The sequence below is a fragment of the Micropterus dolomieu genome, linkage group LG05 (genome assembly GCF_021292245.1).
Source record: "Micropterus dolomieu isolate WLL.071019.BEF.003 ecotype Adirondacks linkage group LG05, ASM2129224v1, whole genome shotgun sequence".
Taxonomy (NCBI): domain Eukaryota; kingdom Metazoa; phylum Chordata; class Actinopteri; order Centrarchiformes; family Centrarchidae; genus Micropterus; species Micropterus dolomieu.
The window spans coordinates 16,077,862-16,100,464 of record NC_060154.1 but is presented as its reverse complement, the minus strand read 5'-3'; the positions used below and the strand labels follow the sequence as shown (position 1 = coordinate 16,100,464).

Below are 22,603 nucleotides of genomic sequence, written 5' to 3'. Positions count from 1 at the left end.
TCATTAACACGTAGGTTTGTGCTGTCATTTGATGTAATTACCATTTACATTAAATTAAAAATGTAATGCTGAGTTTAAGAACATCCCTTGAAGGCAGCATCGGCGGCCTGTCCTTAAAAGAAAACCGGAAACTCGGTGATGAGGAAGAAGTAAGTTAGCAAGCTAGCTGCCAACAACGATTTCCTTATAGAAATAGTTTTATTTATTCTTAAAACTACAGTCCCTCAAAATCGTAACAATGTCGGGATCAAGCAACATCGTAGCGATGAAGAAAATCGTCCAACAGTTGCGTCTTGAAGCTGGCATAAACAGAGTTAAGGTAACAGTTGATTTATCGCTGCGTTAATATTTAGGGCGTGTGTTGGTTCACTTATTAGTGTCAGTAGTTGTAAACCCATGAGGTTGCCCAATAGGGAGCCGTTTTTTTGTTTACGGTAACTTCCAATACTGTTAGTAACATAACAGCAGCTAACTTTCCAGGACTCTTGTTTCCCACAGGTGTCCCAGGCCGCAGCGGACCTGCAGCAGTTCTGCCTCCAGAACGCCCAGCAGGACCCTCTGCTCACCGGCATGTCGTCCAGCAACAATCCGTTCAGACCGCAGAAAGTCTGCTCCTTCCTATAGCACCGACCCCTCTGCCTCTGTGAGTACCACCTCTCGTCAAGATCAGGCAGGTCATTTGACCCTCAAATTAACAACCCATTATAAGCTTTCTCTATGGGGATAAGCATGTCATTGATACTGGATGTTGGTATTGGAAATAAAAACATGTGCATAGCTACAGCGTTTACAGCCACATGGGGGGGGGGGGGGACTAAGGCACCTAACAAGATGGATTTCATTTTCACACATTTCAGTTCTGAAGTTGGTTTTATGCTCTGCTCTCAAGCGGCAATGAACTCCATAAAACGACATTAAATTTTAATCTTGTTGGAACTCAGGAATGACGTGTGCAGTTATGCAGTAACTTCTGGGTGTTGACGAATTATTGTGAGCTAGGTTCAGGTATGAAGGAGTTTCAGGGCCTGATGGAAGACTTCATATAGCATGGATTATCAAGGCCAGACGAGCAGATACAGTGCCCGCATCAACATTTGAACACATCAAATGCCAACACCAAATCTGAAGGATAGCACTCCCTTTTATGTTTCTGTCTTCACCCTAGTGCCTGTAGGTTTTCCCTCTTGGGTCCTCTTTAACTGGCCTGAACCTAGAACAACAAATCTATCTGATGTTTAGACACCAATGCTACATCATATTGGAGTCTATTACAATCCATAAATTGTACTCTTGTAATCTGTGGAGCCAGCGAGTTGTTAACATTCTTGTAAGACTCAACACTGCCAGATTCGCAGAGAACACATCTGCTAGCCTGACTCCTGAGCTGCTTTCTCAACCTTATCAGTCTGTCGTCCCCCTAACAAGAACAGTTACATGAGGGAAATGAGTAGAGCTGGAAGGTCAGTGGACACTTTTGAGGTCAGCTAATGATCCGACAACTGTCTCCACCATCTGGAAAACAGCCACCATCATCCCTGTCCCCAAGAAACCCCGCCCCTCTCAACTGAATTATAGACCAGTAGCACTCATCTCCATAATAGCTAAATGTCTTGAGAAACTGGTACTGAACACCATTCTCCAGGCTGTCTGACTACAGCTGGACCCTTACCACTTTGCTTTCAAGGCCAAGAGAGGAACAGAGGATACTGTAGCATGCCTCCTTCACACTCCACTTCAACATCTGGACTCCCCTGGCCATTATACCAGGATTCTCTTTGTAGACTTTAGCTCTGCCTTCAACACAATTCAGCATCACACCATGATAACTAAACTCCACCACCTCCATGTGCCACCACTCCTCATTCGCTGGATCCATGATTTCCTCAGTGACAGACCACAGGCAGTGAGGGTGGGAAGCACCACATCCACCACCATTACTGTCAACACCGGAGCCCCCCAAGGCTGAGTCCTCAGCCCCCTTTCTCTACACTCTGTACATCAATGACTGCTTCTTTCCCATTACAAAATACTTCAAATACTCTGATGGTACAAACGTACTCGCCCTCCTCACTAACACAGAATCAGTTCCAGCATATCACCAATCTATTGCCCACTTCACCCAATGGTGTAAAGACAGTCACCCCCTCCTCAACGTCACCAAGACAAAGGAACTTATCCTGGACACGCGCTGTAAACTCACTGCCCCATCTCCATAAATGGCCAGCCAGTAGAAATTGTTGACAGCTTCAGGTACCTTGGCATCACTATGGACAATAAACTGAATTTTGATCATCACAGACATCTATCATGCTGTCAACAAAGACTTGTTGTCATACGAAAACTCAGGACTCTGTCAAACCACACCTACTGCTTCTCCTGTATCATTGAACGGGTTGTACGGTGCTTCACTGTGCTGTCTCAGCAATAGGAATAAGTTTTCTTAAATTCACTAACATTTCCTCCAAAATAATAGGTCTTCAGACAGCTGTTCTACAAAAAGGCATGCTTTGGAAAAAGTTTTGTACCCTTTGCTGTAACAGCATTAAACTCAGACAAGTTAATGTCACTCCTGTGTTGTGTGTAGATGTATACATTGTATGTGTACTATATGTAGTTTGTGTGTAGAATTCATGTTGAAGGTGCTTGTTGTACAGACTGAAAATGAATTTTCTCCACTGAGGACAATGAAGAATGAATCTAATGACTACAGGCTAGACCTGTCTTACCTTTCCCTGTTACATCAATTAAGCCCCCTAAGAATATTCTTTAACACTGGGTAAAATGCTTTTTAGGGTTAGGGTTAAACTAATGCATGTGATTTCTGCAGGTTTTGGACACTTGTGGTGCCTTGTGGACCTGGGCTACAGGACCTGTGCTGTGGACTGGAATCGTCTCAGGAGTGTTAGGGAGTTTGGGGACAAGCAACTAACTTAAGTTGTTTTGTTTTTTTTACTTTTACCTTTTTGTAAAATCGTATTCAGAAACATTTGATGGTGCTTAAGTGGCACGATAAATGTCTTAACCTACATACTTTGACGTAACTAACCCATATTAAACACACGTGCCTTTTGAATTGTACTTTTTTTTTTGTGCCTGATTTTGTGAATAAATAAATGGTATTCCCACATTTTAAACTTGAAGCCACTTGTTTTATTAAAATTAGTTATACACATTTAGAAATCTGAATGTGTTCAACGTGTCATCCATAATTCTTTTGCCTGTCACATAAAAAGCAGCAGCACTGTAGTAGCTTCACAATTTCAAGCACTTACCAATTTCCAGACACTGGCTACTGTTGCACTTACAGACCAAGATGTAACAGGTCTACCTTCTGCATGCACAACAAACTGATCAGAGCAAGCTCAATGACTTTGATTCATTTTGATCCACATTCATACAGTAATGTGGACATTTCATAGGAGCTGCACATCTACCAATACAACTTTCAAATACACTCGCAGTTCAGAATTCATATGGAGTGCCTGCATGTCTCCCCTCTGTCTCCCAACTAACAGAGGGTAAAAGTCCTTGCTATGAAGTAATAGCTCCTGTCCCACACTTGGTCTCCAGAAAGGATTGGAGAAGCAGCTTTTATACAAGTCGTTTTCTCGGTGAGTGAATGTACAGCGATGGGGATCTCGTAAAAAATTAAAGTCATCAAATTATGTTGAGGACAAGTGTTTAACTGTTGCCAGGTTGTCCACAGAAAATTTATATCCACTACAAAGTCCATTTGTGCAAAGCCACAAACAGCAGTAATATATTGGATAATAGACGAGGTCCTCTTTGTCCGACCATTTAAGCTGGTTGTTCTTTCGCAATCAAAGTTGGAACTTCCGTCTGCAGGCATCCATCTCATGGCGCTGGAAACACAAAAGTATATTTATTAGCTTTACAAAAAAAGCCTGGGACATTACTATTGAGACCAATTTAAAAACTCTGAACTGTTGCTGAAGTGCAATTATTTATGAATAGCTGACAAACCTGCAGCAAAGAGGTCTACATCATGTATGAACTTTTAGCAAACATTAATTCACTGTGCAAGTGGCATGACACAAAACAAAGTGCTGACACTAACTCCGTTAGTTCCACCATTACAGCTCTTTAAGTGCCAAGACTCACCTTCAGGACCCACTCGTACTCCCCAAACTTTGAGTCAAAGGTGCCTTTCTGTAGAGAGCGCAGTTTGAGGGTGAAGCGGGGACCCAGCTCTTGAATACCAACTTTCTTCTCATTCTTGAAGATGTACCTGAAGAGATCCAATAAAATTGTTCATTTGGCCTTCTATTAAATTTAAGATAAACTTTCTTGAACAGCACGAGAAAAAGGACGAGTATAATACAGGACATCATGCCCAGCTCAAGTCAGAATTCACAGTTAAATCCCTCACCTGTGGAATCTGAAAAAGATGAAGTCTCTCTGGTTGTGGAAAGTGGCGACCTGTCGACCCACAAACTGAGGGTCTTGTGGAAAGAGGGCGGCAAGCATCCGGCCGATGCTGTGGCCCAGACGTGTGGTGAAGTTGTTGAGGATCACCTCTGGAGAGTGTTCAGTTGGATCTTTGCCTCTTCTCTGCCGAGAGAAAATAATACAGTTAAGATGGGATCACATTTTTTTACCATTACATTTACCCCATTTAATAAGCAGACAACAGCAACAGGAGAAAATTAGTTTGGATTTATCAACTTGCCTTCATCTCCTTACGTAGTCGAACACTGCTGACCTTGAAGTGTGCAGTTGGCCCGTCAGGTAGATGACAGAGAACCAAACCATCTTGAAGTCACGGTTAAGGTCAGAAAAACTCACAGCTCACCTGGTCAGAGTTTGTAGAGCCGTTCCACATATTTAGTCACTTACAGCAACTTTCACACTTTCATTACTGAGCTTTCCTCTAATAAAAGTTGTCTTTGAAGTCTCATTCATTATCCAAATTACAGCAACGTACTGTAAAAACGAAATACTGTAGAGCCCAACCAATACATCGGCGTGCTGATATTATTGGCAGATAGGCGCTAATTGCAGATAAATCTATATTTGTGTTTATAACAGCCAATAAATGACAATTAAAAAAATATAAAAAAATAATAATAATCGAGAGAAAATCCTTCAATTATATTATGAGTGTAGGTGTTTCCACCAGAGGGCACTCTGCAACTCTCCTATTTACAACATGTTTGGAAATCCACCACAAAACACAGCAATCACCTAACATAATCAGCTGTACTTTTGTTATAGTTTTGTTATAGTTTTAGTACCATTTATAATAATAAAAAAGTTTATTTTTAAACTATATTATGTCACCATATCTTGGTGAGGTATTTCAACTACACAACAATTGTTAGGGATAATCTTTGTTTATTTTATGCATTTCTGAAAAAAAGGGGAGGAAAAAAGAGAATATTGGCCGATATATCGGAATTTAAATCCTCAAATATCAAAATCGGTATTGGTCTAACAAAATCACATATCGGGTGGGTTCTAAAATACTGGATAACAGAAAGCAGAACAGAGCATGATTGTATCATTCTCCCCTCTCCTGACACGGCTGCCTTTGAGGATACTGGGCACTTTGCGATCCTCATTGATGACCATGAGGTAGGTGAAGTTCCTGGCGATGCACTGAGGAATGACCCTCTTCAGGGCCAAGCCTCTTCTGTAGTACACGTAGGCATTTGGGATGACTGTGGCCAGCTGCTCACAAAACCTCACCGTCCTCTACAAGACACACATCAGAGAACGATCAATGTGCTGAGAGGACAGTGTTTGAAAACAATGAATGAGAAATTGTTTTCCACGAAGCCCCAGCAGACCACAATTCACCACCTCAGGACAATTCATACAGTGCCTAGAAAATAGTCAATAACACACACTAAATGTCAAACAGCTTCAGTGTTTCATTACCTTCTGCATTATGCTGAGTTCCTACCCTTATACAGGTACACAAAGCGGCCGAAGACAAAAACTAGTAATTATGTCTAAATCCAGAAAGGAGGGGCTGAAATAAAAACACAGTCCCATCCCCAATAGTCTACGGCAGACTGTATAATTTTCCTAATCTGAAAAGGTCAAAAGCAATTTCATCAAGGGCCTATTTGCTGGTATCTGATAATCTGATGACAGATTCTGGCAAAAAAAAAAGTAATAATATCACATATTATGCCAAGTAGCGGCTACTCACCCCTCTTGGTCTGTCTGACGTTGTGATGAGAACTTTGGGGTTCGTCAGCCCATTGAAGTAGGCAGAAAATTCATCAGTTCCCTCGTCAAATGCAATCTGTAGATGGCAGGAAAACACACACACACACACACACACACGAATGTAAAGTCATTCTAAATATAATCTGAGATTGTATGGGTGGTGATGTTACAGTGGATAACACACATGCCTTTGGTGTGAGAGACCCAGGTTCAATTCCCCATTGTGACACATCTAACAATGTGTCCGTGAGCAACCCCTGGTTGCTCCAGAGGCGTGCGACCTCTGACATATATAGCAACTGTAAGTCGCTTTGGATAAAAGTGTCAGTGTCTTAAACAAACTCAGTCCAAACCTCTTCGTCTTCTGGGTCGACTGTTGTCTCATCGTACACCCTCTGGTTTTCTATCGTCTTTGGGACCTCTTTTGGCGGTGCCTACATTAGGGACAGAAAAAAGAAACGTAAGTGCATCCATCACATAACATAATTTAGTCTTTCACTGAAAATGGCAACAAAGAAAACAGGTGGGGCTCACCTTGTCACCCAGAGCTTCTCTTTCTTTTTTCTTCTTTTTCTTCAGCTGCATCTTTTGCTGAAATGTGAAGACAGAAGAAATCTGAAAACTGAAATTGCAGGAAGAGTGTACTTGTTAACTTATATTTACTTTAGTGCCAAAAGCTGAAAAATTGATTAATGAATCACTCTTGTCAGAAAATGATCTGGATAAGCGGTGATGTAAAGAGTAAAAGTACACAACTATTTCTGGTTACAGGATAACAAGTAAGAAAAGGTTTTCTTGTTCTATTTGTATTTATATTGAATGCTTTGCATTATTGGCCTGCTGCTCAGACCAAGAAAAGGTTTGAGATTTCAGTTTAAACTCTGGTAAAAAATTTGTTATGTTTTGGCATGTTCTGTAGTAAATGCATAATTAGTGATTCAGTGAAAAGTTTATACACCAAGTTTGCAGTTTATTACTGCACCTAAAAGCCCTGTAATCTGTCCTCTCTTCATGAAGGTTACATCTTTCAGAGGCACTGATACAACAAGGGCTGTAAGTACTATTAATTATTTAATTCGATTAATCTTCAATGTACTTTCTTAAACAACGGATAAGATATTTATTCTATAAAATGTCAAATAGTGAAGAAAGGCCCACCACAGGTTCCCAGAGCTAAAATTGGTGGAAGGCGTACTTATACTTTTTACTTAAGTAAACATAGCAATGGTCTCTCTACAAACTATGAAAAGTCCGGCATTACAAATTGGGTAGAGTAGCAGTACTATTAGTGGAGTATTACTGCTAATGCATTAACACAGAGGCAGGATTTTAATGTCACAGCAAACTGAACTGGAACGGATTGTAAATACTTTATACACTGTTGGGTAGTTGTGCTATATATTCTTTGGTTCAAGCTTCTCAAATGTGAGGATTTTCTTAATATCTTTGTAAATTCAATCTGTTTGTGTTTTACATTTTGGGGCTGATAAACCAAACAATTTGAAGATGTCACCTTGGGTTCGGGTACATAGTGACAGGCATTTATTTACTATGTTATGTTATGATGTATTATGGACTATGCAATTATTCACACACAATGAAAATAATCTTTAAGTGAAGCCCTTAAACAATTTCACCGGATTTTATATGCATGTAAAAAGCATAACCTGCAAAGACACTAACAACTATTGCTTTTACATAAATATTGCAGAGTTAGAAGTACAATATTCCCCTCTGAAATGCAGTGCAGTAGATATATAAAAGTAGTATAATATTACAGTTCTCAAGTAAAGTACAACTACAAGTATCTCAAATTTGCACTATAGTACAGTACTTGAGTAAATTATTTAGTTAACTTCCACCACTGACGAGGTAGACAACATTTTACAGCACCCCAAGCGAGGCCTCCCGCGAGTTGAATCACCACCCCTAAAAAAACAAATTCAACCAGACCTGAACTTAATAACCTTCCCGACGGCAGCGTGTTAACGTTATAGCCCGTTTAGTTTCAGCTGGGTGTACCTAATAAACTGGCAACTACGTGCAGTGTACTTGCGAATGACAGCTCTACCCGGTGTGTTTACTCTTTACCTTTCTTTTCTCTTGCTTAAATTTCATGAACATGACGTGTCTTCGTTGTTTATTCTTGATTTCGGACACACTGAAGGTGGGGGGAAAGGCAGCTCCTGACTCGCTCTTCTCCATCTTCTGCTCCTCCTCCACCTCCTCCTTCGCAACTTCGCCGCCTTCTCCATTTCCCTCCTGTCTTTTCTTCTTCGGCTTCTTATTCTTCTTTTTCTTACCTTTGTTGCCCTCATTCACGGGAACCTCTGTGATATCCATCTTATGTCAGCTGTCTGTTTTGGCTGAATTCTGTTTTTCACGTGTGTCTTCTTGTGTTCACGTCCGGAGACAGGAAGTAACCGAGTTGTGGCTGTCGATGAAAATTATGGGGACACCTAGTGGTGAGGGGGAGAAAGAGCGGCGACAAACAGCCGCCCAATTTAATTCCACTTAATGTAACTGCAGCACAGCTTGACTTTAAATACAGTATGTGAGTATCGTCTTTATATCTAGGCCTCTACCTAGGAGTCTATTTAAACCCTTAAACAAAGCTTGCATTGACGTAATTACTTTAAATCTTTCAAACTGTATATTTAACAAACTGTTCAGGCTACATGTTAAGTGATGGGCTTATGTTCAGTGAAAAAAGACGATTTGGAAAAATAACAACTTATTGATTTCTAATCCCACCTTTAGATGTATTCAGTGCTTTATTAATGTGCCACAATGATGATGATTGATTGCGATTAAAATAGCATACATATATGTCTACCACCCCTTAATGACTCAATGCTGTACTCTTGCCATTATTTCTCTACATCCATTCTGTCTCTGATGCTATATAACCTGTTGTTGTGTCTGGCTTTGTTGCTTTGCACTCTTTCTTGCAAAATAGATCTTTCTTAAATAAAGTAGGTATACATAAATGTGGGAATACCACATTATCAATTACCTGATAAATGTTAGTCCAGTATTCAGCTCTGTTTTTAATCTCTATCCCTTGGAGATGACGAATAATTCATGAACAGGAAATCATAATTTGTCAGTTGAACAAACACATGGAGTTAAATTAAAGTTTTATCAGAATGTGTATATTTATATTCATCTTTCAGGAAAAAACAAGGAAAAAATGAAAGCCAACTGTCAATTCTATTTATTTGTAATTGTAAGCATTTACCATTGAATGCAATTTTTCCACCCATGAACATTATATATTGATTATTAAAACATGATGTATGAAAGTGAAAAGCTTTAACAATCTGGACCTTTTTCAGTCAGCATGGCGCAAACGCTGTTGAAGTGCAGTTTTTGTTGAGCCAATCTTTTTGCGATTGCAGGCTGATGTCCCAGCTGTAAGCCACTCAGATTTGAGCTGGTGTTTGCATTTGCATTTGGTAGTTCACCTTTCATTTTGTTTACATTTGGATGAAGGTTGTTCATCGTGTTGACCACCTTGAGATTAAGTGGAGGTGCAAGTTAACATAGTTCATACCGTGTGATTATGACACTGAATACTTTTGCAACTGCAAAGTCTTTAGTGCATATTGCACCGCCATCTCTTTTCATCTGACTAACTTCTCTGTTCAAATCAGCAATGCAGGTCCAGCCACCAACAGGCGTCACACACCACTTGGAGTGATCTACAGTATCACTGATGGGCTTCCCCTCCAGCCTTACTTCCTTCACATTGTACACATAATAAGGGATACTGCAGTTAGAAGGCAGAGGGTCATGCATCTTTCCCCAACTCTTGACATACAGATTCTGCTTCAGATAGTTTCCAATAAGGCCGGAGTAAAGATCTACAATAGTATGGAAAATAAAAAGGAGCACAATACTATTAACTACAGAAAAAAGGAGTAATCCCTGTTCAAATAGACATTGGGGGAAACATTTAAGAAACTGAAAACACTCACCGTCCCTAAAACGTGTGTATTTCGCAAAGCTGGAGAAACCACGTCCTTTCATTGAAGTCAGCATCGTCACTCTAAACTAGGGTTCAATCTTTGGGTAGCAGCTTCTTTGTGCAACACATCGCAGCTCATTGTGGAAGGTTTTTGGGATGTCAGAGTCATATGAATAAACATGGATGAACATGAGCTGCAGTCCTGAGAATTCATATTGAAATTTTTACTGCACTGTTATTTGTTTTGGCAAATTATTTTCATCATTACAACCAAAATAAGACAGCAATATAACCTACCTATTTCTTTGAATTTATCATAGGAAAAAGTCATACACATAAATGTTTGAGCATTTTTGCTTCCACTTTTCGGCCAGATGTCTTTGCTGCGATATGTTGGAAATTTTGGTGTACTGTGTGAGAGCCAAACTCCAGTTTGTCTGTCCAACATCACGACTCCTTTAGGGAGGCAATCAGTAGAAAACAGTAGAAACAGAGCTTTGTTACAGGATGATATTTTTTTGACGTCAAAAGCAAAAAAGTGGAACAATCCTGCATCCCACCTTTACTGTGGCCAAATGATGCAGGAGCAACATACGGATCTGGAGGTTGATCGTTATAAAGCATGTATCCAAAGCCTTCAATCTACAACAAACAACAGGAAACTCTGAATCAGTGTGCTGATTCAACACTGTGCTGAGAAAGAGAGACACACATCCTTTAATACATCACCTTTCTGTCGTAGAAGTCAAGAAGAGGTTTCAGGGTGTTTGCTAGAGTGCCAGATTTACTGTTGATTGTCTTTTTGCTGAGTTCCCATCCTCTGGTTCCCTCATCCATGTACAGATATGACAAACCCTCATCATCTCCTTTGGGCAACTTGTATAAAATATACCTAATGACACAGAGATAAATATTTTCTATTATGTATTCAGCTGACACCGAGAATAGGTGAAAATATAACTTGCCACAACCCAAGATTTCCACCAACCAGTCCACCTCGTTTCCTTTGTCATTCCTGCATTTTACTTCTGAATCACAGCCTTGAAATAGGATCCCAACAATGAAGAGAAATTTTACGACAGTTCTCTGAAACAATCAAACATAATCACTAGAATCACAAGTACAGGCAGCAGTCCTGTTTCTACAAATTACTTACCAGTTGATAGCATATCATGTTTCATTAAAATTGTAGCAGCATATTGCATGTGATGAGAACATCATGTATAAAGTTTAATTTAGAGTAAGCTAAATGGTAACACTTCACAACAGGGGACACAAAAGTAGTAACCAGGGAACAACTTAGGGGCTGTTGAACTATCAGTTAATGAGTTACTCCTAATTTAATTTCATAGAGTAGCTAGTGATAATTAATGATGAGTTAATCATGAAAAGAGTGAGCAATGACTTGATAATTGATGAGCTGTTAATAAGTACACCCTAAAGTCTTAATGGAGGACTATAGCATACTAGATCATGATGAGTTACTAGAAAGCAGACTGGGAGACATTATATTAACAAATCATAGGTAATGATTAGTTCGTGAATATCTGTGAATTGATCATAGTGAACACTGTAATATAGTGAGACATGCCCAGGAGTTGTGCTGTTGCACATAAGATTTACCACCTTGGAGGACAAGAGGAACGTGAATTAAACTATATCACTGTGTTCGTCTCGCTGGAGCCATACATGACAGAGAACACTATAACCACTTTCTTCACAAGATGTTCTTGATTAACTCTGAATGATGAAGTAACAGTTCAGTACTCAGTAACCACTCAGTATTGTGTATCACTTTGCTTGAAGGGACACAAAAAGAATGTTTAAGTAATTACTAATAAATTAGAGTTAATCAGGAACAGCTCATGAAGAAAGTGGTCAGTATGATTAATTCACAGATATTCATGAACTAATTATTATCTAATGCAATTTGTTCTCTAGTAACTCAACTATTATCTGCTACATAGATAATAGACATTATACACTCACCTAAAGGATTGTTAGGAACACCATACTAATACTGTGTTTGACCCCCTTTCGCCTTCAGAACTGCCTTAATTCTACGTGGCATTGATTCAACAAGGTGCTGAAAGCATTCTTTAGAAATGTTGGCCCATATTGATAGGATAGCATCTTGCGGTTGATGGAGATTTGTGGGATGCACATCCAGGGCACGAAGCTCCCGTTCTACCACATCCCAAAGATGCTCTATTGGGTTGAGATCTGGTGACTGTGGGGGCCATTTTAGTACAGTGAACTCATTGTCATGTTCAAGAAACCAATTTGAAATGATTCGAGCTTTGTGACATGGTGCATTATCCTGCTGGAAGTAGCGGTGGCCATAACGAGTGGTTATTTCAGTCAAAGTTGCTCTTCTGTCAGCTTGAATCAGTCGGCCCATTCTCCTCTGACCTCTAGCATTAACAAGGCATTTTCGCCCACAGGACTGCCGCATACTGGATGTTTTTCCCTTTTCACACCATTCTTTGTAAACCCTAGAAATGGTTGTGCGTGAAAATCCCAGTAACTGAGCAGACTGTGAAATACTCAGACCGGCCCGTCTGGCACCAACAACCATGTCACGCTCAAAATTGCTTAAATCACCTTTCTTTCCCATTCAGACATTCAGTTTGGAGTTCAGGAGATTGTCTTGACCAGGACCACACCCCTAAATGCATTGAAGCAACTGCCATGTGATTGGATGATTAGATAATTGCATTAATGAGAAATTGAACAGGTGTTCCTAATAATCCTTTATAGATCATTCACAAATTACACAGCTGTAACACGGCACTAACCATGTAAGTTTTATGGTTTTGTGTTTTAAGGCTTATAATTTCTTGTTTTATTTTAAAGTGATCACTCCTGGCATGTCTTGTGTGAATTTTAATTCCTGTCTTTGTGGTGGATTGTTTGCACCTGTCCGAATGTGTATCACCCATGTGTCCAATCATCCTGCCCTTTCTGTGGTACAGTCTTTGTGTCTCCCCTGTCTGTGTCAGATTGTCTTTGTGGGTTTGTCAAGCGTCCCAGCCCTTCCTCTGTGTTTGGATTATCTGTTACCCGTATTTCTGGATCTGGATTTTGGATTATTACCTGTTCTCTTCGGAGTTGCTTACTTATGTTTGTCGAGGGTCTCTAACTGTTTGTGGATTATTCTATCGGGATTGGATTAACCTTTGGATTTTCGTGCTCCCTGGGGATTTGTTTGTACCTTTTGTTGGATTGATTTATTCTTTCGACTGCCCAAATATTCAATTGCTGTTAAGTGTATGAATGCTCTGCATACAGTGTCTGCATTTGGGTCTACTTTGTTACTGTGTCTACACTTAACAATTTGAGATGTAAAGTGTCAGTAAGGTCTTGGGCAACCACAAGCCCACAAGAGAGCTTCAAAGCTTCTTGGCATAGATTGTACAAGCCTCTGAACTTTCCTGGAGTGATGAACAGCTTTCTTCTACATCGCTCAAAAATCACAAAGGCATTAAATTGGGTCGAGAGCTGGTGACCAGGACGGCCACAACAAATGATTGGCACGATATGGAACTTAACTTTTTAAATGGAGATTTGGCACTATTGCCATCACAATCAGGGATTATGATATGTAGCATTACAATTTCACCTATGTGCAAACAGGAGGTTGCGTAATCAGAGGGCTGTAAGAGTTCTGCATTTCTATAAAGCAACTTCCTGGAGCTATATCCAGTACAGATATTGATAAGCCAAAAATAAGACAGATAAGATAAAATATATATAAACTTGTTCCTTACACTGTGTGAATACAACATTTCTTTATACTTCTAGGTCAGTATACCCAGAGGTAAATATCTATCTTTTTATTACACTGTGCTAATCTGTTTGCTGTAGTTGCTAGTTATTTTCTAAACAACAAGCTCATCATCAGATTTTGCATTTTAGCATTTTACATTTCAACTATTTTTAGCATGCAAATAATTTACTTACATATCTAATCATTGTCACGTCTCTTCGGTCAACTGTCATCTGTTGAGCAAAGCTGCTTACTCACTGTAAAACGAAAATGACACCCACTCTCTCACATATTTCATCTGCTTCCTGGTTCCTCTGTCATAAACGTCAATGTAAATGAATTGAATCCAGTTTGACTGGTTGTTTGAATGAATATGGACATGACACTGACAGGAATTAACCATGGGCATATTCTTAAAATGGAGTATTGAAGTACTTTTTGAGTATTCAAGAAACAGTTTTGAAAGAAAGAAAGAAAGAAAGAAAGATACAATACAAAATCACAAATACAATTTAAATATTAGTAAAAGTAAAAATTACAAGTAATAATAAATATGAAGTAGAAAGAAATACAAAAAATACAGAGAAGCAGGAATAATTTTCTAATGTATAGAATGAACCGCCATTTTTTCATTTTTCATTTTTGGAAAACATGTTTGCTCTCTTGGTTTCTGCTGGTCAGACCAGTTTTGTCAAACAGTGTGAATGAAGATTGTATTCTGGGCAAAAACATGACACAACAGTACAATTATTTTTGATAATAACAATCTTGGTTGCATTGTTTTCATGGCACTAGCTGCCTTTTTCAACTGCCTAAACTCAACTGAGCTACTGAGCTGCTTAAGTTTTGCATAAGACTGACTGACTTAGTCTGACCTTGATGCCTCCATGGGTCAGGTAAACAATGGACATAACCTTCAAGGACTAAAAGTTCATAAAAATAATAAGGTGTGTGAAAGAGTTGGAAACTGTGAAAGAGAACCACCAGTACTGCCACACAGTGAAACATGGTGGGAATATCACAGAGTCAAACAGAGAGTGATAAAACACTGCTGAATCAGGAACAAGTAGCTGTGCAGAATAGAAATTAAAAGATGAGGGGTGGTTTGGGTTATAATTGTGATTCCCCGTTGCTACTAGAGCATTTCCCCTTGTAAATTGTTGTTCTAATTTAAACCAGACAGAACAAAACCAATATCTTTATCAAGCTTTTATTCATCTTTATTAAGCATTTATTCATCTTTATTTATTATCAGACATGATTCTAGAAAATAAGTTGTGTATTGGAAACATAATCTTAATTCCATGGCAGAGTCTAAATGTAAAGTGTACTATTGGTATGTTCTCTATCGTTTGTTCCACATAGGAAAATACTACACTTAAAGTACAAACATTTTTTTTTAACCTTTATTTATTCATGGAGCTTCACTGAGAGGAAGTCTCTCACTGATCACATTCACACTAAGCAGCTCCACTGCAGCTGTTGGGCCTTTCTCAAGGGCACATCAGTGGTGGTAAATGAGTGAGGGCAAGCTTGGTTTACTTTCCACATCCACTGCCAGAGCGGGGATTGAACCGATCACAAGCTCGCTTCTCTAACCTTTGGGCCACCACTGCCCCTTAATCCAAAACCCTGCATACCTTAAATTATTCACAAAGTGCATGTTCCTGACAAAGTGACAACTACACAGTTAAGATGATGGCAAATCCAGTCACAGTCTCCACAAAAGTACAACAAAACATTGAACAGATACGAATCGGATGTTGATGGAGTAATTGTTCTTCATTCATTCCAGAAAGTTTCACAGTGAGAACTACTTTCTATTCACACTCACACTCATACTGAGACACAGATTTGCATACACTTCATGTGGCCTATGTAACTTTGAAAATTACTCATTCAAAATTCACACAGCCACATGTTCTTCAAGTGAGATTATCAAAGGCTTCAATCCTCAAAACCATATACAGGAAAAGACTGTCAGTACTTCAGTATGTACTGGAACACATGTCTTTGCATTAACTTATTAATTACAAACTTTTAAATATTCCCAGACTCTGACACACAGAAGCTGGAAAGCGGGAAATGGTAATAACCTTGCCATTGATCTCCAGCGAGCTTCCCCTTTCCTTTCAGGAAAACTATCAGAATAAGTGAATACAGTCCAGATTTCTGCAACTGTTGTATGTCAAAATGCATCTTATAGATCCCCAACTGAAACAAAAATTGGAAGTACAATCTAGTGGAATACACTTTACGTTTTAATAACTGATCATACAGTTTGCTACAAGAATCTACTTAGCTAGGTCCAAGTAGCAATTAAAGAAACCAGAGTTAAATTCAACAGTGTTGTAGTTGTCTGAAATTGATGGTAATTTGATACTTTTGTGGTCTGCTGGTTGCACGCCAGCTGCTTTAACCCTAATTAGATCTACCTTCGCATTTAGTCCCATGCATTTGAAACAGATTCAAACCATCCCATGTGAGACGAACCCAGTACCAATCATCCGATCTTTCTCTCTCGTTCAACAGCCGATGTACCAGGCCACCACCTGTCTGAAGGCCTTGTAAATCAAGGGGTTGAAGGAGCAGACGAGCCCTCCACCGCGCCACATTTGGGCCCTGTCCCTGTTCAGATCCCCCAGGCAGGTCACCTGGTCCTCATAGGCCCTTGACACGCACCACTTTGAGTGGTCATAGTGGGACTGGAACAGGACTGATCCGGGAAGCTGAATCCTCTTGATGTTCATGGTGTGTTTGGGCAGGGAGCAGTTGGAGGGCAGGTCATGACCTTGCCTCTGCCAGGTCTCCACCAGCAGGTCGGCGTCCAGAACCTGAGCCACCCAGCCCGTGTAGATGTCTGAATGAATGCCAGTGAGGGGGTTAGTTCAGTTGCATTATGATAAAAAAAAACCCAACACATTAAAAAGCTCACTTGGCTATTAAAATGCACTAGAATAGGTTAAATGTTTTGAATAATATTTTGTCAGTTAATGTTGTTTATGTTTAAGTTGTCTTAAAGTTTCCTAAATAATGTAAAACTAAAGAGAACTGACACATGACAAGCTCATGAAATCTTTTGCATCTTTTTAGGCATTAAACCTATGAGGTGCAAAAATCTTGAAACTGTAAATTTCCTTTTTATAACTGAACTCATTTACATATGAAGTTCTTAGATGTGTGATTATGCTGTAACGAATCTGGGATTTCATTATTTTAGTGAGGTCTGTGATGTTTACAGCATAAATACAACCTTCATGCTCAGGACTCATAATCTTAGCATATTAGTTTATTAGTAGTTATTATTATTATTATTATTATTTATTATTTATTAGTATATTTTATAATTGTTGACCCCCGCCCTCTTCCCCAAGAGGTCAATCCTACAAATGAAACAATCTGAGAGGGAAAAATCACTGCTCACAACTGTCTACCCTGAGGCCATAAAATGTAGACATTTAAAAGGCAGAGAGCACTGTTGATGGCCTTGGGTGGGTTGTGTTCACACGCTTCACTGTTCTGAGATGATAGTCAGCACCTGATAATGAGTGACTGACAGGACCCATCGTCTCCCGAAAAGACCCAATAAGTGCTTTTATTGCATTATATTTATATTTTTTTCTTGCACAGCAGCAAAGGAGCAACTAAAAAGTGAAACATAAATGAAATAAACACCTTACCATCCACAAAGCGTTCAGATTTGACAAAACTGACAAACTTCTCCCCTTGGATTGAGAAAAGCTGTTCCACTCCCTTATCTGAGGCCAGCGGTGGTTTGGAGCCCTCACATAACTTGGCCAACTGCGGCAGGTCGGCCAAGAAGGCAGCAGGTATGGAGCAGTTATAGAAACGCGGATAAATGTACACCATCTGCTTTGCTGGAGAGGGAGAAGAGAGCATCACAAAGAAGAGAAAAATTTGAGAGACAATGAGTTGGACAACTATATGGTTCACAACAGATAAACTAAACTGTATTATGGTTTTGCTGACATATATATCAAACTAATACCTAGTTTAATAAATATTGAATACGTGTCTACTATCTCTGAAATATGGATGTTCACTTTTTTCGTCTTGCTGTGTGTTTAATGGCAAGCAAGTGGATTTTTTTTCCAACAAGCACACAGAACGGACAGCTAGTGGACAGTGAGGAGATATTCGTCACGTCTGTATTGAAGGCACTGATGGCCTTACAGAAAGCCTGGTCGTTGTTTAAATGTTGTCTTGTCTTTAGCAAATAGAGAATTTTGTAAGCTTAAGTCTGGGATGTGTACAGACCTGGTGTAAGTCAGGCCCTGTTGCTTCACAAGTGTTCACTCACCAATACTGAGGAACTGTTCATACTTGTAGGTCACACAGAGAGCAGTCTGGCCGTTGACTTTGCCAGAGGAGGGGTAATGGTAGCCTCTCTCAGGGAACGAGGGGAAATGGGGAATGCTGTGTGACAGCCAGAAACCTTGAGAGCGGTCAAAGAGCAGTACCCCTGCAGGATGCACACAAGCACTGCTCAATGCACGCACAGCGCCTCACAATTACATGTGAACTAGCATGCATGCTTGCAGACATGTCCATCAATGTCGTGTCACGGCAGTCGATAATCACGAGTCAACAGCAGTTATCAGACAGATGCTCTTTGCCCGTTTCCTCCCCACTGACGCCAAAACCATATTGATCTGTTCTTTTTTGCAAAATCATAGCATTGCAAATGATGACTAGCAGCCTAGCAATAAATCTGTCATTAATTATTATAGACACAAAAGAATACACAGGTCCTTGAATGCACCACATTGCAAAAAGGTACAGTTTTTACAGTGAACATTTTTCACCAGATGCTGAAAAGACAATTTGAATGTGCTAACACACACACAGTATCACTACAATCACTGAACTGAATATAAAAATGAAAGGTACTTGACTACTGTATATTATATGATAATGCACTTACCATCTTAAATATTGTGATACTTTTTGCTGTGAAGACTATGATGTTAGGCGCAAAGTGTTCTCAGCCTTTTCATAAGCCTCATCAAAATTCATTCTACCGAAATCAAATCAAAATCCTCAACACTAGTGAAAACAAACTGTACCTTTAGTGTGTCCATATCCTTTGATGTAATCCAGGATTGGTGGCCCATCATTGTAGAGTGTGTAGACCGAACTGTTGGACTAAGGAAAATACTTCTTTTTATACATAAAGTTTATAGAGAAGTACACTTTTGGGCAAATGACTTTTCTTTAAAGTTTCAGTTGAGCCCATGTTCAGTTTTTAAAAGTTTAAAATTTTGGGAAATACCTTCATTTGCTTCTCACTGCTTTGGGACTGACAATAATGTTATCTATTTATCTATCTATCTATCCATCTATCAGAGTTTCAAAGTCTTATATCTGTCCAGTAAATACACTCACCCACCACAAATAGCAAATCAGCCAATCACATGGTAGCAACTCAATGCATTTAGGCATGTGCAGTAGATAGCACAAAAGCCATAGCTAATCTCTAAAAACAAATAATCTAAAAACATAATCCTGCTACCAAGCCAAGAAAGAAATAGTTTGGCACATAAACCCCTGAAATACCTCTGGGAGTCATTAAAAACTGTTAAAAACTGAAAAAATTTACAACAGTATTTAATGAGTAAATAGTAAGTAATCAGCGGAGCTGGTAGGTGAGTAACCTTTGAACAAAGCCAGGGTAGCTATTTCTCTGTTTCCAGTGTTTATGCAAAGCTAAGCTAACCAGCTGCTGACTCGACTTTAGCTTCATATTTACCATACCACAGACATGAGGGAAATCAATCTTCTCACCAAACACTCGGCAAGAAAATGAATATGCATATTTCCTAAACTTTTACTTTATCAAAGGTGACATCTTTCTATTTTTCTTTCCGTTTTTGTATTTTTATTTTTTTTTTATTTAGTCTTAATTACTTTAATGATGCCACAGAGTGATTTGCAAACACTGAAAAATTGTGCAATTGCATGCATCACAAAGTTAATGGCATGAGGAAGGACAGTGTTACGTACGTCATCTGGCCGAGGAAGCTTCTAAATGTCCAGCTTCACCTCAGATCCCCATACGAAACTAAAGAGAACCTACTCCGCAAAGTGGCACCGGCATCAGCTCTGTTTAGTCTGATTAAATCCACAAGTGTCTTCCTACAGAACAGAGACAAAATCTAACCTTGTAGGCCTCCCCCATGTAAAGCTGGTTTAGTGTGCTCCCTATGGCTCCTTGACTGGTGTTAATCATGTATTTACTCATCTGCCAGCTCCCCACTAAGGAGTCCAGGTACATGTACTCCACCCCGCTGCCGACCTCGCCAATCTTATACCTCGGCAGCTTGTAGATGATAAACCTGCAGTGGAAGGAGAAAGATCCTTTAACTTTTTCATCTTGGAAAAAAAATCAAATAATAATTCAATGTATTACACAATACCAACAACATCCAGTTTATCCTCAGAGATATCAACAACCATAACTAAAAACAATAGTGGTAACACTGAAGAGTTCTACAGTATTGTTATAACTTAATTCCTGTCAGTACTATGTAATGTAAAGTCAATGTATCACATCAACTCACCAATCAACAAGCTCACCAGCTTCATTTTTACAGGAAATGACAGTACTACACACCGTGCAACACAAAAACAGGATAATAATCTGTAGGTATAAACAGAAGCGTGTGGCCATCCTCAACGACTCCGCCAGGCAGTTTCCGCCAAGTGAAAACTGCAGTGAACAAAACAGGGAACTTGAAATATTTGGATAGAAAGTGAATACAGTACAGCTGCCTGTAGATGCAAAACAGGAAGTCATAAGATGCGGTCACATGACGGGGAAATACTGAAGGGACTATGAGAGTTTATAGGGTCAATATTAAATTAAATGTTTGGATACTTTCATTGGCTCTAAATCTGTGTAAATACCTTGAGTCTACATACCGTACCTTTACTTATTCAGTGCGAGTTTTTGTCTTTTTCTGCACTTTCATTAGCGATGGGGCTGCTGGTCACTGAACTGGAAACCATCTGGTCAAAAGACTGTTTCACCTTGTAAGAAAGCAGCAATAAAACAGTTTCATTTCACTTAGCATTCTATTTTTTGCCAGAGGTAGAGATTTAACCATAGACTGTGGATTTAACTTACTTGAGCATGTCACAAAAACTTTAGTTGTGCAGTTATCCTTATAATCTGTAGTTCCACATGTCTTAACCACCAGTGAATGGTACAAAATGGACAGTAAAAGAAACATTACTGACATGGAAAACACACAGAATTAAACACAACAAACATGTAAAAGTCAGATAATTTATTCAAGGTTTAATGGATTAATAAAATAAACATTGAACAATATCAGTTGCTACACCAATATAATTTGGGAATGCTCCCTCATAAGAAACATGCCCACTGCTGCTGTGGCTGCATGTCCACGGCAATCAAAATGTAACAATCTATAACTATATCTCTGTTTTTCTTCTTTTATCTGTCATCACATCTAGCATGAACCAACTTGCAATGAGTTAATGCCAAACACATGATTTTGTTTTTAGGATTAATTTATTCTTTCCTTTCTAAATTTAGTCTTTGGTCACGTGGGAATATTGTTTCTGGAGAGAGAATGAATAGAATCTAAAATAAATAGGCAAAACGTAAACACAGTTACCACTTTTGGGACACAAATGGGGTAAGACACATCTGTATAAACTGTCTCTGCATGTCGGTCTATTATTATTAGTCATTAATTCAGTTAAATGGAACTGATTTCAGTACATTTTCAGATATAATGGTAGCACTTTCTGAGTTGCATCCTCCTCAAGCATGTTTTTTTAGCAAGCCCTTGAGTTCATTAGGGACTTCTCGGCCACTTACCACCTGTGAAAGGTCTGCAGAACATCTGGATCTAAATCCATTTAACTAACATCTTCATATTTATAACTGCAGACTTGATGCTTATCAAAAGGTGATACTTACAGTATAACAATTTTGTGGCAATTTTGTAATCCCACTCTGATGAAGAACGAGACCACAATCTCTTACAGTATTAACACTCAGAGCATGGTATGCAAGACATAGGCTAATGATGAAGTGCTTTAAGAAACTGGTTCTTCAGCACAACATCCCAGCCATCCTGGACCCTCACCAATTTGCTTTCAGAACCAACAGATCCACAGAGGATGCCATCTCCACTGCCCTCCACTCAGCCCTCACACACCTTGAGAAAAACAACACCTGCATCAGAATGCTGTTTGTCGATGTCAGCTCAGCATTCAACACAATCTCCCCATGAAACTATCAGCAAACTCAGCACTCAGTGTCTAAATACAGCACTCTGTAACTGGATATTGGAATTCCTCACAAACAGACCCCAGTCAGTTCGGATTGGTGGACACACCTCCTCAACTCTAGTGCTCAACATCGGAGCCCCCCAGGGCTGTGTGCTCAGACCCCTCCTGTTCACGCTGTGCATCACTCAACATGAAGAGAACTCTGTTGTGATGTTTGCGGACAACACCACAATCATCGGCCAGATTTCAAACAACGATGAGACTTCATATCTGGAGGAAATTCATAATCTTGCAGAGTGGTGCTCAGAGAACAACCTACTGCTCAACATCAGCAAAACCAAGGAGCTGATCACTGATTTGGGGGGAAAAAGAGATAAAGA

The 22,603-nt window shown here is 39.4% G+C and overlaps 3 protein-coding genes and 1 pseudogene across 3 annotated transcripts; 1 reads left to right on the top strand and 3 right to left on the bottom strand.

Annotated features, from left to right (window-relative positions):
* Positions 1 to 131: 131 nt before the first annotated feature.
* Positions 132 to 3,134, top strand: LOC123970719 (guanine nucleotide-binding protein G(I)/G(S)/G(O) subunit gamma-5). Its single transcript, XM_046048938.1, has 3 exons — positions 132 to 319; positions 499 to 643; positions 2,828 to 3,134. The coding sequence occupies exons 1-2, from the start codon at positions 239 to 241 to the stop codon at positions 622 to 624; spliced, it is 207 nt and encodes a 68-aa protein (XP_045904894.1). The 5' UTR covers positions 132 to 238; the 3' UTR covers positions 625 to 643; positions 2,828 to 3,134.
* Positions 3,128 to 8,638, bottom strand: rpf1 (ribosome production factor 1 homolog). The gene is made up of 9 exons (XM_046048937.1): positions 8,290 to 8,638; positions 6,733 to 6,789; positions 6,552 to 6,632; positions 6,179 to 6,274; positions 5,562 to 5,715; positions 4,691 to 4,773; positions 4,391 to 4,572; positions 4,123 to 4,249; positions 3,128 to 3,863 (listed from the first exon to the last, which is right to left on the bottom strand). Exons 1-9 carry the CDS (start codon positions 8,539 to 8,541, stop codon positions 3,822 to 3,824), a joined length of 1,074 nt encoding a protein of 357 aa, XP_045904893.1. The 5' UTR covers positions 8,542 to 8,638; the 3' UTR covers positions 3,128 to 3,821.
* An 808-nt stretch (positions 8,639 to 9,446) lies between these two features.
* LOC123970715 lies at positions 9,447 to 14,173 on the bottom strand (annotated as a pseudogene).
* A 958-nt stretch (positions 14,174 to 15,131) lies between these two features.
* On the bottom strand, positions 15,132 to 20,673 carry dnase2b (deoxyribonuclease II beta). Its single transcript, XM_046048933.1, has 6 exons — positions 20,519 to 20,673; positions 20,119 to 20,293; positions 19,025 to 19,103; positions 18,259 to 18,420; positions 17,618 to 17,815; positions 15,132 to 16,797 (listed from the first exon to the last, which is right to left on the bottom strand). Exons 1-6 carry the CDS (start codon positions 20,626 to 20,628, stop codon positions 16,463 to 16,465), a joined length of 1,059 nt encoding a protein of 352 aa, XP_045904889.1. The 5' UTR covers positions 20,629 to 20,673; the 3' UTR covers positions 15,132 to 16,462.
* Positions 20,674 to 22,603: the final 1,930 nt, after the last annotated feature.

Excerpts from the sequence above, each read along its gene's own strand:
- rpf1 (XM_046048937.1), bottom strand. The coding sequence starts at position 8,541 with ATGGATATCACAGAGGTTCCCGTGAATGAGGGCAACAAAGGTAAGAAA. Across the intron at positions 4,774-5,561 it reads TGAGGATCGCAAAGTGCCCA|ATGGTTTGGTTCTCTGTCAT; the intron begins GTATCCTCAAAG and ends CGTGACTTCAAG. Across the intron at positions 3,864-4,122 it reads AGTACGAGTGGGTCCTGAAG|CGCCATGAGATGGATGCCTG; the intron begins GTGAGTCTTGGC and ends TTGTGTTTCCAG.
- dnase2b (XM_046048933.1), bottom strand. The coding sequence starts at position 20,628 with ATGGCCACACGCTTCTGTTTATACCTACAGATTATTATCCTGTTTTTG. Across the intron at positions 17,816-18,258 it reads TGAACAGTTCCTCAGTATTG|CAAAGCAGATGGTGTACATT; the intron begins GTGAGTGAACAC and ends CTCCCTCTCCAG. Across the intron at positions 16,798-17,617 it reads ATCTGAACGCTTTGTGGATG|ACATCTACACGGGCTGGGTG; the intron begins GTAAGGTGTTTA and ends GCATTCATTCAG.
- LOC123970719 (XM_046048938.1), top strand. The coding sequence starts at position 239 with ATGTCGGGATCAAGCAACATCGTAGCGATGAAGAAAATCGTCCAACAG. Across the intron at positions 320-498 it reads CTGGCATAAACAGAGTTAAG|GTGTCCCAGGCCGCAGCGGA; the intron begins GTAACAGTTGAT and ends TGTTTCCCACAG.